Source organism: Euprymna scolopes, chromosome 25 (genome assembly GCF_053919585.1).
Source record: "Euprymna scolopes isolate OS-2025 chromosome 25, ASM5391958v1, whole genome shotgun sequence".
NCBI classification, from domain to species: Eukaryota; Metazoa; Mollusca; class Cephalopoda; order Sepiida; family Sepiolidae; genus Euprymna; species Euprymna scolopes.
In genome coordinates this window covers 75,065,977-75,082,290 of record NC_136506.1, presented here as the reverse complement: position 1 = coordinate 75,082,290, position 16,314 = coordinate 75,065,977, and the positions used below count along the sequence as shown (strand labels likewise).

Here is a 16,314-nt window from a genome sequence, read left to right as displayed (position 1 = left end):
GTGTGGAGAGGTTTTATGGTAAGTGTAATGATCAGTGGAGCCCTAAAAAGAAATGTTTCAAACAAAAAAAAATAACCAACTCCCTAAATAAAAAAAAAATGAAAATAGCAGCGAGTAAAAAAAAAGAAAAAAAAAAAAATAGTAAGCAGTAGTAGGCTTGAACCTGGAACATGCAGGAGGAAAAGAAGGTGAAAAAAAAGTAGTACAGCCCCCGCACCCACCACGACAAACGACGTTGGCGGGTTTCGAAAGCAGGCTAGTCATTGCAATGTGATACTATGAAGATCTGAGTCATTAAGTGCCGAGAGGCAGGTACAATAGACAGATAGGAAGTGTCTTACAATGAAATGGGAAATAACAAACAATGAATCTGTAGGTATTTTAGATTGAGCCTTTTAGATTTGACAGTGACAATAGAAACCTATAGAAGAGATAACAGCTTCTGGTAAGCCTGGGTGGGAGACTTGATATTGCAACACTGAGTAGTGAGTTGACACCGAGCTGTTGTTTGCGGCGGGTGGGAGTTTGAACGCCATTGAAGATGGATCATGGTTTGGACCAGATTGAGAACAACAACCAAAGATGAATTAATCAAATAATTGACGAAGACGGCCTCAACAGTAGAGATAAATGTGAACCTTAATATGTAGAGAATAGTTTCACACACATTCAGATTCCAGCCGATATGTATGTTAAGAATCAGCGTCTGTGTTTGTTTTATTTTATTTTTATATTTGTGGACTCGCGTGTGTTCCCAGCGACAGTCGCCAGTGAGAAAATGTTGATCTGGCAATTAGAAGAATAGTTGACAAAAAATTCACAGCACACGATGTTGGGGGTCAGTGGTCTGTCGGTAGATCACACATGTGGGCACAGCAAGGTGTATGATGACTTTGCAAAAATGTTGACAAAAAAGTGACCCCCTCCTTGTAAAATAACGGCCCAGTTAATGGTCAAAGAATGAATGTTTTTGGTCAATTTTTGGATATTTGTCAGCCGAGAAACTGAGCTTTCAAACGATACCAATTTTGTCAGTGTTGGTCGCCTGTGTCCAAAGTTTTAGCGAGACATACAAACATACGCACACACTAACAGACGTTTGAGGTTTATATTATAGACTAACAGGGGAGCCTGGGTGTTTGCAGGTAAGTGTGTTGGTAGATCAAAACAAAAGCGAAGTAATAACCCTGTTTAAATATTATAAAGTAAAAAAATGATGTTAAACTCCATTAAAAAAATCGGAAAAACAAAAAAAAAAACAGCAAACATGATGGAAAAAAAAACAACACAGGTGTGCCCGGGTGAAAAGGAAAAAAAGTTTTGGGAGGGAGGTAGGCTCGAACCCGAAGCCTTGAGGTTAGTAGTTTGATGACATAACATGCCGCTACGAAGGCAGGGACTTGAGAACAGCGGAAAATAAACGTTTAAAAACGTAGGTGGTTGAACGTCAACGTATGGTTTTCTAAGTCAAACATCACACCGTAGTAGTAATAGAAAAAATTAATTCACAGCGCAAATTTTGTAAGATAAAAGTCGCTGAAATAAAAGATATTTACGATGTCGTTTCGTAAATCGTAGATATTATAATCTAAGGAGTATATAAAAAGTTCTAAGACATAGTAAACCCCCCCCCCCCCAGGGAACTCCCACCAAAAAAGCCTTTGCCAGACATACAGAAAAAATGCACACACACACACACATAGTTTGCCTTTTATATAGATAAATTGTTTGAGTGAGAGGACAATTCTTGCTTGTATCCCAAAAGTTTGCATGCTGATTTTATTTTCCAACAGAGTAAAGATAAGTATGAATTGATCGACTTTTTGATTTATTATTTTTAGCAACAGATGTCATGAAATTATGTTTATTTGGTGCTTGTGTAGTATAATTCGATTTAAAAAAAAAAAGAAGAAATGTATTTTCAGTAAACACTATTATGTAGTTATGTGTCATGTCGAAATTAGTAACAATTCCCAAAATGACTGAGTAGAATGTCTGGTAAAACAAAAAGAAACGTAGATATTAGTAATCCACCATTTTCTACTTTGAAATAGCAGACTTTTATATTTTGTCAGAATCATAGACAGAATCATACCTCCCCTGAATTTTAAGAACTCTTTAACATTAACAAATAAACTTTATAATTCAATAAATCTAATTTTTACTTATAATTATTTTTCTACTTGATCATTTTTTCTTTTGTAATTTATACCAATTTCAACACGACACATAAGTATGTAATCATGTTTTAGTGTAACTTTACTATCGTGTTTTTGAAAAAATGCATTTCAGAGAAAAACATTATTACATACTTATGTGTTATGCTGAAATTAGTATAAATTCTAAAAATTACAAAAAATAGTTCAGTAGAAAAACAATTATAAGTAAAAACAGAATTCTTCGAAGTTGCTATTTCATTGTAAATTAACCCTTTAGAACATTGGGAACTTGTACAGTTTAATCCCGACATTAAGAAAAAAAAAAAAAAAAAGGTTATATTGTACATATCAGTTAGAAAATGAAGTTCTCTGAAAAAAAAATTTCACTTAATTTCATCAAGAAATTTTTTGTTTTGCTTTACAGTGAAAAAACAATTTGCTATGATACTGAGCAAAAGGTAGTCATGTTTCAATTTTTAGGAAGAAAAGCTAGTATTTGAGATGGGGAGGGAGTGTTGGTGCTTTAAACTGAGTTATCTCCCTGTGGCGTGTTCAAGAAATTCAAAGATGGCGACCTTCATTGCGCTCTCATAAAAACGGGTTTTTCCAATGTAAAAAAAAAAAAAAAACTACTCACGCAAATTAAGTGAAATTTTTTTTTTTTTTTTATCGGAGATCTTCATTCCATAACAGATACGTACAATATAACTATTTTTCGATATTTTCATTTTTTAATGTTTGATTAAACTATACAAGTACCGAAGATTGAAATTTGAGGGAGATAACTGCTTTCAAGTCGGTCACCTTGTTTATTCTCGATAATATTATATGCTTCGAAAATTAGCTCTGGCACGTAAGTACGTAACAATGTTTTCTTTGAAATGCATTTTTTTTTTAAGATACATTGTAGTAAAAATGCATCCATAACTTTTATGCCTGTAGAGCATTTTTTTTTTTTTTTTTTTTTTTTTTTTTTTTTTTCACAGTGAACCAAAAACCAACGAAAAGAAATGAATCCGGTGGGCATGTGATCACCAGTGAAGTACCAAGCCAGTTAGTCGATTTGAAACAACAAACAGCAATTAATGAAACGGTTGACATCACATTTGGCAAAAGTATAATAGAGGAGGTAAGACACATTTGTATTTATGTTCTGGATTTTTTTCCGCTGAGGATTGATAATTTGGATTATTCAGACCACTGTTCTTACTTTGCTTTCATTCTGTCAGTCATGGCTGAGGAGAATTTTTCAATAATTTGTAATTGTATTTTTATTTTCTGGGTACTTGTTCGGATCAAACTGATCAGTATTTTTAAAGCTAGCTGTTGGCCTTCGGGACAAGATCAAAGTGTAGTATCTGTTCTTCAGATGCTGCACTTCTATTTCTTGTTCTCTTTCGGTGGAGGAGAAATCCTTCACGACTGAGACAATTTTTATTTTTGTACCTTTTCTCCACATTAAAAAACGACCCTGGTGTCTAACTCTGTCCCGTGGGGAGACATAGTAAATAGGTATAACAGAGGACTCGTTCCAACAAGAAGAGAAGCAAGTGTAAGATGAACAGAGGTTGAATAATTTCGATAGGGTAAAAGAAAGTCCAGGAGTACAATGTTTGAAGATGATAACAGGAATTAAACCGGAAGACTGAGATTAGTTAAGATCAGAAAGAAACCAGGTAACATCTTTGGGGTGATGATCTTAGAATCAAGAGATTGATCAGTTTTCAAAAGAAAATCAGGAAGAACGGCACCATCAAGAGAAAAGTTGTCAGCAAAAAGGTGAGCAAAGAGATTAGCTTCATCTTTAGAAGATGAAATAACCCGAAGATCATTAAGAATAGGAAGAATAGCGGACGATTTGCAACACTATAGCATATTCTCTAAAAAATCATGAGAGCTGAACTTTTGAGATGAGATCGTCACAAATCTTTTGAGAATAACTACATGAATTGGAAAAGTCTGACAAGTCACACGATGTTGTTCACTCTACACAGGTCTGAACACTTCTTTCTTAGAACTGCCCGCCTATGGAACACTGTTCTGCTGGCTTGCTTCTTGACTGACTACAATATCGTTGCCTTCTAGTCCAATGTAAGCGGTCCTGGATATGACCATTAAACTATATCCGATGGTGAGGCCCCAGCTTGCGGGTATTGGGGAGTGTGGAGCCACCCTTTAATTGCCATTGCTCTCTGGTCCACTCTGACCCAGAGTGGTAGTACTTGTTAGGGTCCTAACTATGGGTTAAATAGAAACCGACTTGAAAAAAAAATATATATATTCTATAAAAAAAATTTTCTTCAAAATCACTGGATTCGGCATTAAATAACCTGAAAAGTGCTGATATGCCGTAAAATAAAAACAACCAACAAATGTAAGCAAGTTCGGAAAAGTCTAACGATGTTCACTCTATACAGATCTGAACGCTTCTGCCCCTTTCCCAGCAACCTGGTTTTATGGTGCCTGGGCGCACCTCAAAATCATGTGTGAGATGTGATTTTTCAAGAACTGTGCGAGACTCTGGGCATTAAAAGATCATGGTCGCCATCTTGGATCTTTTCGTTTTTCCTTCTCAGCCCGTAGGACAGACGGACACGAGCATGTTTTTGCAGTAAGCCATCTCTATTTTCCCCACACTACACTTAGCCTCTGAGATTGCTTTCTTGTCGTTAAACGTCTTCTCATAGAAAGGATGATCAATAGAAGATTTCACAAAAAAATATCAACAACAACATGATCAGAAGAACCCAATGGAGGAGGATAGGAAATATAACATGAGTCAAAAACAAAAGTAAGAAAAAAAAAATCAATAAGGATGGTTGATGAAGGTCATTATCAGAAAAGCATGTAGGAAGGTGACAATTTGGAACAAGTCATGAGACAAAGAAAAGTTAAGACGGGTTTGTATTACTGTACACATAGATTCGAAAAAGTTGTCAAAAAACAAATATATAACAGATAAATGTTATCAAAGGCAAGATAAGTTACTTTTCTGCCTAACTGGATAATTTTTTAGTGTTTTTATTTAATGTAACATGTTTGTCAGCTCGAAAAACATACAATGTTTACCGATGTTTTTGAAAATTGCAAATGGCGGAGCACTCTCTGGTAAACACAGTAAGCTTGGGAAAACGAGTTAAAACTAAAAAATACACAAAATACTGTTAAAAACCCACCGAATATATGTCAGCCTATGTCATGGTAACATATATTGAGCGAGTTTCTAACAATATTTTTGTTAGTTTTAACTCATTTTCCCAAGCTTATCGTGTTTACCAGAGAGTGCCCCGCCATTTGCAATTTTCGGATACATCGGTAAACATTGTATGTTTTTCGAGCAGAATAAACATGTTATATTAAATAAAAACACTAAAAAATTATACAGTTAGGTAGAAAAGTGACTTATCTTGCCTTTGATAACATTTATTTGTTATATATTTGTTTTTCGAATCTATGTGTACAGTAATACAAACCCGTTAAGACAGATTTCACCAGCAAGGTCTGTGATTATTAAGAGTGGAACAACCAATGATGAGCATTTGTTAACAAAACCAAAGATGGATGAAGTTTCAGTGCATTATCAATACTATAGATATGTCACCAACAACAGGACAGTTATTATCAGTAGAGAAATAGTACAAAAAGAAAATATAGGTAGTGAAGCCAAGACTACATTAGATAAAAGGATACAGTTATAGTCAGCTAACGACTTTTCTAATTTTCTGCAGAGGGTTACCGGAACTGGTGACAAGGAAAATCAATCACTTTTAATTTTTTTTTTGTTATTCAGTATTTGTATTTTGGAGCAATTTATTGAAATAAAACATAAAAAAAGCACATTATTGAAAAGTATACAATAAAAATTAACAAAGGCGTACAATAAAAATTAACAAAAGTATACAATAAAAATTAACAAAAGTATACAATAAAAATTAACAGAGGCACACAATAAAAATTAACTAAAGTATACCATAAAAATTAACAAAAGTATGCAATAAAAATTAACAAAAATATACAATAAAAATTAACAAAGGTATACAATAAAAATTAACAAAGGCATACAATAAAAATTAACAAAAGTAAACAATAAAAATTAACAAAAGTATACAATAAAAAATAACAAAAGTATACAATAAAAATTAACAAAAGAATACAATAAAAATTAACAAAAGTAAACATTAAAAAATTAACAAAAGTATGCAAGAAAAATTAACAAAAGTATGCAATAAAAATTAACAAAAGTATACAATAAAAATTAACAAAAGTATACAATAAAAATTAACAAAAGTATGCAATAAAAATTAACAAAAGTATGCAATAAAAATTAACAAAAGTATACAATAAAAATTAACAAAAGTATGCAATAAAAATTAACAAAAGTATACAATAAAAATTAACCAAAGTATGCAATAAAAATTAACAAAAGTATACAATAAAAATTAACAAAAGTATTCAATAAAAATTAACAAAAGTATACAATAAAAATTAACAAAAGTATACAATAAAAATTAACAAAAGTATACAATAAAAATTAACAAAAGTATACAATAAAAATTAACAAAAGTATACAATAAGAATTAACAAAAGTATACAATAAAAATTAACAAAAGTATACAATAAGAATTAACAAAAGTATACAATAAGAATTCACAAAAGTATGCAATAAAAATTAACAAAAATATACAATAAAAATTAACAAAAGTATACAATAAGAATTAACAAAAGTATACAATAAGAATTAAAAAAAGTATACAATAAATATTAACAAAAGTGTGCAATAAAACTTAACAAAAGTATGCAATAAAACTTAACAAAAATATACAATAAAAATTAACAAAAATATACAATAAAAATTAACAAAAGTTTACCAGAAAACTTAACAAAATTATACAATAAAAATTAACAAAAGTATACAATAAAAATTAACAGAGGCACACAATAAAAATTAACAAAAGTATTCAATAAAAATTAAGAAAGGTATACAATAAAAATTAACAAAAATATACAATAAAAATTAACAAAAGTATGCAATAAAAATTAACAAAGGCATACAATAAAAATTAACAAAAGTATACAATAAAAATTAACAAAAGTATACAATAAAAATTAACAAAAGTATACAATAAAAATTAACAAAGGAATACAATAAAAATTAACAAAGGCATGCAATAAAAATAAACAAAAGTATGCAATAAAAATTAACAAAAGTATACAATAAAAATTAACCAAAGTATGCAATAAAAATTAACAAAAGTATACAATAAAAATTAACAAAAGTATACAATAAAAATTAACAAAAGTATGCAATAAAAATTAACAAAAGTATACAATAAAAATTAACAAAAGTATACAATAAAAATTAACAAAAATATACAAAAAATTAAAAAAGTATACAATAAAAATTAACAAAAGTATACAATAAAAATTAACAAAAGTATACAATAAAAATTAACAAAAGTATACAATAAGAATTAACAAAAGTATACAATAAGAATTCACAAAAGTATGCAATAAAAATTAACAAAAATATACAATAAAAATTAACAAAAGTATGCAAAAAAAATTAACAAAAGTATACAATAAGAATTAACAAAAGTATACAATAAGAATTAACAAAAGTATACAATAAATATTAACAAAAGTGTGCAATAAAACTTAACAAAAGTATGCAATAAAACTTAACAAAAATATACAATAAAAATTAACAAAAATATACAATAAAAATTAACAAAAGTTTACCAGAAAACTTAACAAAATTATACAATAAAAATTAACAAAAGTATACAATAAAAATTAACAGAGGCACACAATAAAAATTAACAAAAGTATTCAATAAAAATTAAGAAAGGTATACAATAAAAATTAACAAAAATATACAATAAAAATTAACAAAAGTATGCAATAAAAATTAACACAAATATACAATAAAAAAAAACAAAGGTATACAATAAAAATAAACAAAAGTATACAATAAAAATTAACAAAGGCATACAATAAAAATTAACAAAAGTATACAATAAAAATTAACAAAAGTATACAATAAAAATTAACAAAAGTATACAATAAAAATTAACAAAGGAATACAATAAAAATTAACAAAGGCATGCAATAAAAATAAACAAAAGTATGCAATAAAAATTAACAAAAGTATGCAATAAAAATTAACAAAAGTATGCAATAAAAAATAACAAAAGTATGCAATAAAAATTAACAAAAGTATACAATAAAAAATTAACAAATGTATGCAATAAAAAATTAACAAAAGTATGCAATAAAAAATTAACAAAAGTATGCAATAAAAAATAACAAAAGTATACAATAGAAATTAACAAAAGTATGCAATAAAAAATTAACAAAAGTATGCAATAAAAAATTAACAAAAGTATGCAATAAAAATTAACAAAAGTATGCAATAAAAATTAACAAAAGTATGCAATAAAAATTAACAAAAGTATGCAATAAAAATTAACAAAAGTATACAATAAGAATTAACAAAAGTATGCAATAAAAATTAACAAAAGTATACAATAAAAATTAACAAAAGTTTGCAATAAAAATTAACAAAAGTTTGCAATAAAAATTAACAAAAATATACAAAAAATTAACAAAAGTATGCAATAAATATTAACAAAAGTATACAATAAAAAATTAACAAAAGTATGCAATAAAAATTAACAAAAGTATACAATAGAAATTAACAAAAGTATACAATAAAAATTAACAGAGGCATACAATAAAAATTAACAAAAGTATACAATGAAAATTAACAAAAGTATACAATAAGAATTAACAAAAGTATACAATAAAAAATAACAAAAGTATACAATAAAAATTAACAAAAGTATTCAATAAAAATTAACAAAAGTATTCAATAAAAAATAACAAAGGCATACAATAAAAATTAACAAAAGTATACAATAAGAATTAACAATAGTATACAATAAAAATTAACAAAAGTATACAATAAAAAATAACAAAAGTATACAATAAAAATTAACAGAGGCATGCAATAAAAATTAACAAAAGTATACAATAAAAATTAACAAAAGTATGCAATAAAAATTAACAAAAGTATGCAATAAAAATTAACAAAAGTATGCAATAAAAATTAACAAAAGTATGCAATAAAAATTAACAAAAGTATGCAATAAAAATTAACAAAAGTATGCAATAAAAATTAACAAAAGTATGCAATAAAAATTAACAAAAGTATGCAATAAAAATTAACAAAAGTATACAATAAAAATTAACAAACGTATACAATAAAAATTAACAAAAGCATACAATAAAAATTAACAAAAGTATGCAATAAAAATTAACAAAAGCATACAATAAAAATTAACAAAAGCATACAATAAAAATTAACAAAAGTATGCAATAAAAATAAACAAAAGCATACAATAAAAATTAACAAAAGCATACAATAAAAATTAACAAAAGCATACAATAAAAATTAACAAAAGTATACAATAAAAATTAACAAAGGAATACAATAAAAATTAACAAAGGCATGCAATAAAAATAAACAAAAGTATGCAATAAAAATTAACAAAAGTATGCAATAAAAATTAACAAAAGTATGCAATAAAAAATAACAAAAGTATGCAATAAAAATTAACAAAAGTATACAATAAAAAATTAACAAATGTATGCAATAAAAAATTAACAAAAGTATGCAATAAAAAATTAACAAAAGTATGCAATAAAAAATAACAAAAGTATACAATAGAAATTAACAAAAGTATGCAATAAAAAATTAACAAAAGTATGCAATAAAAAATTAACAAAAGTATGCAATAAAAATTAACAAAAGTATGCAATAAAAATTAACAAAAGTATGCAATAAAAATTAACAAAAGTATACAATAAGAATTAACAAAAGTATGCAATAAAAATTAACAAAAGTATACAATAAAAATTAACAAAAGTTTGCAATAAAAATTAACAAAAGTTTGCAATAAAAATTAACAAAAATATACAAAAAATTAACAAAAGTATGCAATAAATATTAACAAAAGTATACAATAAAAAATTAACAAAAGTATGCAATAAAAATTAACAAAAGTATACAATAGAAATTAACAAAAGTATACAATAAAAATTAACAGAGGCATACAATAAAAATTAACAAAAGTATACAATGAAAATTAACAAAAGTATACAATAAGAATTAACAAAAGTATACAATAAAAAATAACAAAAGTATACAATAAAAATTAACAAAAGTATTCAATAAAAATTAACAAAAGTATTCAATAAAAAATAACAAAGGCATACAATAAAAATTAACAAAAGTATACAATAAGAATTAACAATAGTATACAATAAAAATTAACAAAAGTATACAATAAAAAATAACAAAAGTATACAATAAAAATTAACAGAGGCATGCAATAAAAATTAACAAAAGTATACAATAAAAATTAACAAAAGTATGCAATAAAAATTAACAAAAGTATGCAATAAAAATTAACAAAAGTATGCAATAAAAATTAACAAAAGTATGCAATAAAAATTAACAAAAGTATGCAATAAAAATTAACAAAAGTATGCAATAAAAATTAACAAAAGTATGCAATAAAAATTAACAAAAGTATGCAATAAAAATTAACAAAAGTATACAATAAAAATTAACAAACGTATACAATAAAAATTAACAAAAGCATACAATAAAAATTAACAAAAGTATGCAATAAAAATTAACAAAAGCATACAATAAAAATTAACAAAAGCATACAATAAAAATTAACAAAAGTATGCAATAAAAATAAACAAAAGCATACAATAAAAATTAACAAAAGCATACAATAAAAATAAACAAAAGTATGCAATAAAAATTAACAAAAGTATACAATAAAAATTAACAAAGGCATACAATAAAAATTAACAAAAGTATACAATAAAAATTAACAAAAGTATGCAATAAAAATTAACAAAAGTATGCAATAAAAATTAACAAAAGTATACAATAAAAATTAACAAAAGTATGCAATAAAGATTAACAAAAGTATGCAATAAAAATTAACAAAAGTATACAATAAAAATTAACAAAAGTATGCAATAAAAATTAACAAAAGTATACAATAAAAATTAACAAAAGTATGCAATAAAAATTAACAAAAGTATTCAATAGAAATTAACAAAAGTATGCAATAAAAATTAACAAAAGTATGCAATAAAAATTAACAAAAGTATACAATAAAAATTAACAAAAGTATACAATAAAAATTAACAAAAGTGTGCAATAAAAATTAACAAAAGTATACAATAAAAATTAACAAAAGTATGCAATAAAAATTAACAAAAGTATACAATAAAAAATAACAAAAGTATACAATAAAAATTAACAAAAGTATTCAATAAAAATTAACAAAAGTATTCAATAAAAAATAACAAAGGCATATAATAAAAATTAACAAAAGTTTACCAGAAAACTTAACAAAATTATACGATAAAAATAAACAAAAGTATACAATAAAAAATTAACAGAGGCACACAATAAAAATTAACAAAAGTATTCAATAAAAATTAAGAAAGGTATACAATAAAAATTAACAAAAATATACAATAAAAATTAACAAAAGTATGCAATAAAAATTAACAAAAATATACAATAAAAATTAACAAAGGTATACAATAAAAATAAACAAAAGTATACAATAAAAATTAACAAAGGCATACAATAAAAATTAACAAAAGTATACAATAAAAATTAACAAAAGTATACAATAAAAATTAACAAAAGTATACAATAAAAATTAACAAAGGAATACAATAAAAATTAACAAAGGCATGCAATAAAAATTAACAAAAGTATGCAATAAAAATTAACAAAAGTATGCAATAAAAATTAACAAAAGTATGCAATAAAAAATAACAAAAGTATGCAATAGAAATTAACAAAAGTATACAATAAAAATTAACAACAGTATTCAATAAAAATTAACAAAAGTATACAATAAAAAATTAACAAATGTATGCAATAAAAAATTAACAAAAGTATGCAATAAAAAATAACAAAAGTATACAATAGAAATTAACAAACGTATGCAATAAAAATTAACAAAAGTATACAATAAAAAATAACAAAAGTATACAATAGAAATTAACAAAAGTATACAATAAAAAATAACAAAAGTATACAATAGAAATTAACAAAAGTATGCAATAAAAAATAACAAAAGTATGCAATAAAAAATTAACAAAAGTATGCAATAAAAAATTAACAAAAGTATGCAATAAAAAATTAACAAAAGTATGCAATAAAAATTAACAAAAGTTTGCAATAAAAATTAACAAAAGTATACAATAAAAATTAACAAAAATATACAAAAAATTAAAAAAAGTATACAATAAAAATTAACAAAAGTATACAATAAAAATTAACAAAAATATACAATAAAAATTAACAAAAGTATGCAATAAAAATTAACAAAAGTATACAATAAAAATTAACAAAAATATACAAAAAAAATTAACAAAAGTATACAATAAAAATTAACAAAGGAATACAATAAAAATTAACAAAGGCATGCAATAAAAATTAACAAAAGTATGCAATAAAAATTAACAAAAGTATGCAATAAAAATTAACAAAAGTATGCAATAAAAAATAACAAAAGTATGCAATAGAAATTAACAAAAGTATACAATAAAAATTAACAACAGTATTCAATAAAAATTAACAAAAGTATACAATAAAAAATTAACAAATGTATGCAATAAAAAATTAACAAAAGTATGCAATAAAAATTAACAAAAGTATGCAATAAAAAATAACAAAAGTATACAATAGAAATTAACAAAAGTATGCAATAAAAAATTAACCAAAAGTATGCAATAAAAAATTAACAAAAGTATGCAATAAAAAATTAACAAAAGTATGCAATAGAAATTAACAAAAGTATACAATAGAAATTAACAAAAGTATACAATAAAAAATTAACAAAAGTATACAATAAAAATTAACAAAAGTATACAATAAAAAATAACAAAAGTATACAATAGAAATTAACAAAAGTATACAATAAAAAATAACAAAAGTATACAATAAAAATTAAGAGGCATGCAATAAAAATTAACAAAAGTATACAATAAAAATTAACAAAAGTATGCAATAAACATTAACAAAAGTATGCAATAAAAATTAACAAAAGTATGCAATAAAAATTAACAAAAGTATGCAATAAAAATTAACAAAAGTATGCAATAAAAATTACCAAAAGTATGCAATAAAAATTAACAAAAGTATGCAATAAAACTTAACAAAAGTATGCAATAAAAATTAACAAAAGTATACAATAAAAATTAACAAACGTATACAATAAAAATTAACAAAAGCATACAATAAAAATTAACAAAAGTATGCAATAAAAATTAACAAAAGCATACAATAAAAATTAACAAAAGTATGCAATAAAAATAAACAAAAGCATACAATAAAAATTAACAAAAGCATACAATAAAAATTAACAAAAGCATACAATAAAAATTAACAAAAGTATGCAATAAAAATTAACAAAAGTATACAATAAAAATTAACAAAGGCATACAATAAAAATTAACAAAAGTATACAATAAAAATTAACAAAAGTTTGCAATAAAAATTAACAAAAGTATACAATAAAAATTAACAAAAATATACAAAAAATTAAAAAAAGTATACAATAAAAATTAACAAAAGTATACAATAAAAATTAACAAAAGTATTCAATAAAAATTAACAAAAGTATACAATAAAAATTAACAAAAGTATACAATAAAAATTAACAAAAATATACAAAAAATTAAAAAAAGTATACAATAAAAATTAACAAAAGTATGCAATAAAAATTAACAAAAGTATGCAATAAAAATTAACAAAAGTATGCAATAAAAAATAACAAAAGTATGCAATAAAAAATAACAAAAGTATGCAATAGGAATTAACAAAAGTATACTATAAAAATTAACAAAAGTATGCAATAAAAATTAACAAAAGTATACAATAAAAAATTAACAAATGTATGCAATAAAAAATTAACAAAAGTATGCAATAAAAAATTAACAAAAGTATGCAATAAAAAATTAACAAAAGTATACAATAAAAATTAACAAAAGTATGCAATAAAAATTAACAAAAGTATGCAATAAAAATTAACAAAAGTATACAATAAAAAATTAACAAAAGTATACAATAAAAATTAACAAAAGTATACAATAGAAATTAACAAAAGTATGCAATAAAAAATTAACAAAAGTATGCAATAAAAATTAACAAAAGTATACAATAAAAAATTAACAAAAGTATGCAATAAAAATTAACAAAAGTATACAATAGAAATTAACAAAAGTATGCAATAAAAAATTAACAAAAGTATGCAATAAAAATTAACAAAAGTATACAATAAAAAATAACAAAAGTATGCAATAAAAAATAACAAAAATATACAATAAAAAATGAACAAAAGTATGCAATAAAAAATAACAAAGTATGCAATAAAAATTAACAAAAGTATGCAATAAAAATTAACAAAAGTATACAATAAAAATTAACAAAAGTATGCAATAAAAATAAACAAAAGTATACAATAAAAATTAACAAAAGTATACAATAAAAATTAACAAAAGTATGCAATAAAAATTAACAAAAGTATACAATAAAAATTAACAAAAGTATGCAATAAAAATTAACAAAAGTATACAATAAAAATTAACAAAAATATACAATAAAAATTAACAAAAGTATACAATAAAAATTAACAAAAATATACAATAAAAATTAACAAAAATATACAATAAAAATTAACAAAGTATTCAATAAAAATTAACAAAAGTATACAATAAAAATTAACAAAAGTATACAATAAAAATTAACAAAAGTATACAAAAACATGAACAAACGTATACAATAAAAATTAACAAACGTATACAATGAAAATTAACAAAAGTATACAATAAAAATTAACAAAAGTATACAATAAAAATTAACAAAAGTATACAATAAAATTAACAAACGTATACAATGAAAATTAACAAAAGTATACAATGAAAATTAACAAAAGTATACAATAAGAATTAACAAAAGTATACAATAAAAAATAACAAAAGTATACAATAAAAATTAACAAAAGTATGCAATAAAAATTAACAAAAGTATGCAATAAAAAGTAACAAAATTATGCAATAAAAATTAACAAAAGTATGCAATAAAAATTAACAAAAGTATGCAATAAAACTTAACAAAAGTATGCAATAAAAATTAACAAAAGTATACAATAAAAATTAACAAAAGTATGCAATAAAAATTAACAAAAGTATGCAATAAAAATTAACAAAAGTATACAATAAAAATTAACAAAAGTATGCAATAAAAATTAACAAAAGTATGCAATAAAAATTAACAAAAGTATGCAATAAAAATTAACAAAAGTATACAATAAAAATTAACAAAAGTATGCAATAAAAATTAACAAAAGTATACAATAAAAATTAACAAAAGTATGCAATAAAAATTAACAAAAGTATTCAATAAAAATTAACAAAAGTATGCAATAAAAATTAACAAAAGTATACAATAAAAATTAACAAAAGTATGCAATAAAAATTAACAAAAGTATACAATAAAAATTAACAAAAGTATGCAATAAAAATTAACAAAAGTGTGCAATAAAAATTAACAAAAGTATTCAATAAAAAGTAACAAAAGTATACAATAAAAATTAACAAAAGTATGCAATAAAAATTAACAAAAGTATACAATAAAAATTAACAAAAGTATACAATAAAAATTAACAAAAGTATACAATAAAAATTAACAAAAGTATTCAATAAAAAATAACAAAAGTATACAATAAAAAATAACAAAGGCATACAATAAAAATTAACAAAAGTATACAATAAGAATTAACAAAAGTATACAATAAGAATTAACAAAAGTATACAATAAAAATTAACAAAAGTATACAATAAAAATTAACAAAAGTATACAATAAAAAATAACAAAAGTATACAATAAAAATTAACAAAAGTATGCAATAAAAAATAACAAAAATATACAATAAAAAATTAACAAAAGTATGCAATAAAAAATAACAAAAGTATACAATAAAAATTAACAAAAGTATGCAATAAAAATTAACAAAAGTATGCAATAAAAATTAACAAAAGTATACAA

General features: G+C 22.9%; 1 protein-coding gene across 3 annotated transcripts in view; it reads left to right on the top strand.

The window, feature by feature from the left end:
• The window catches only part of LOC145247439 (uncharacterized), a 195,664-nt gene that overhangs the window by 74,288 nt on the left and 105,062 nt on the right, over window positions 1-16,314 (top strand). For all 3 annotated transcript variants that reach the window (XM_080109206.1, XM_080109205.1, XM_080109204.1), the window contains exon 15: window positions 3,146-3,288. In XM_080109206.1, the coding sequence (XP_079965332.1) occupies window positions 3,146-3,288 (143 nt within the window). The remainder of the gene's footprint in view (window positions 1-3,145; window positions 3,289-16,314) is intronic.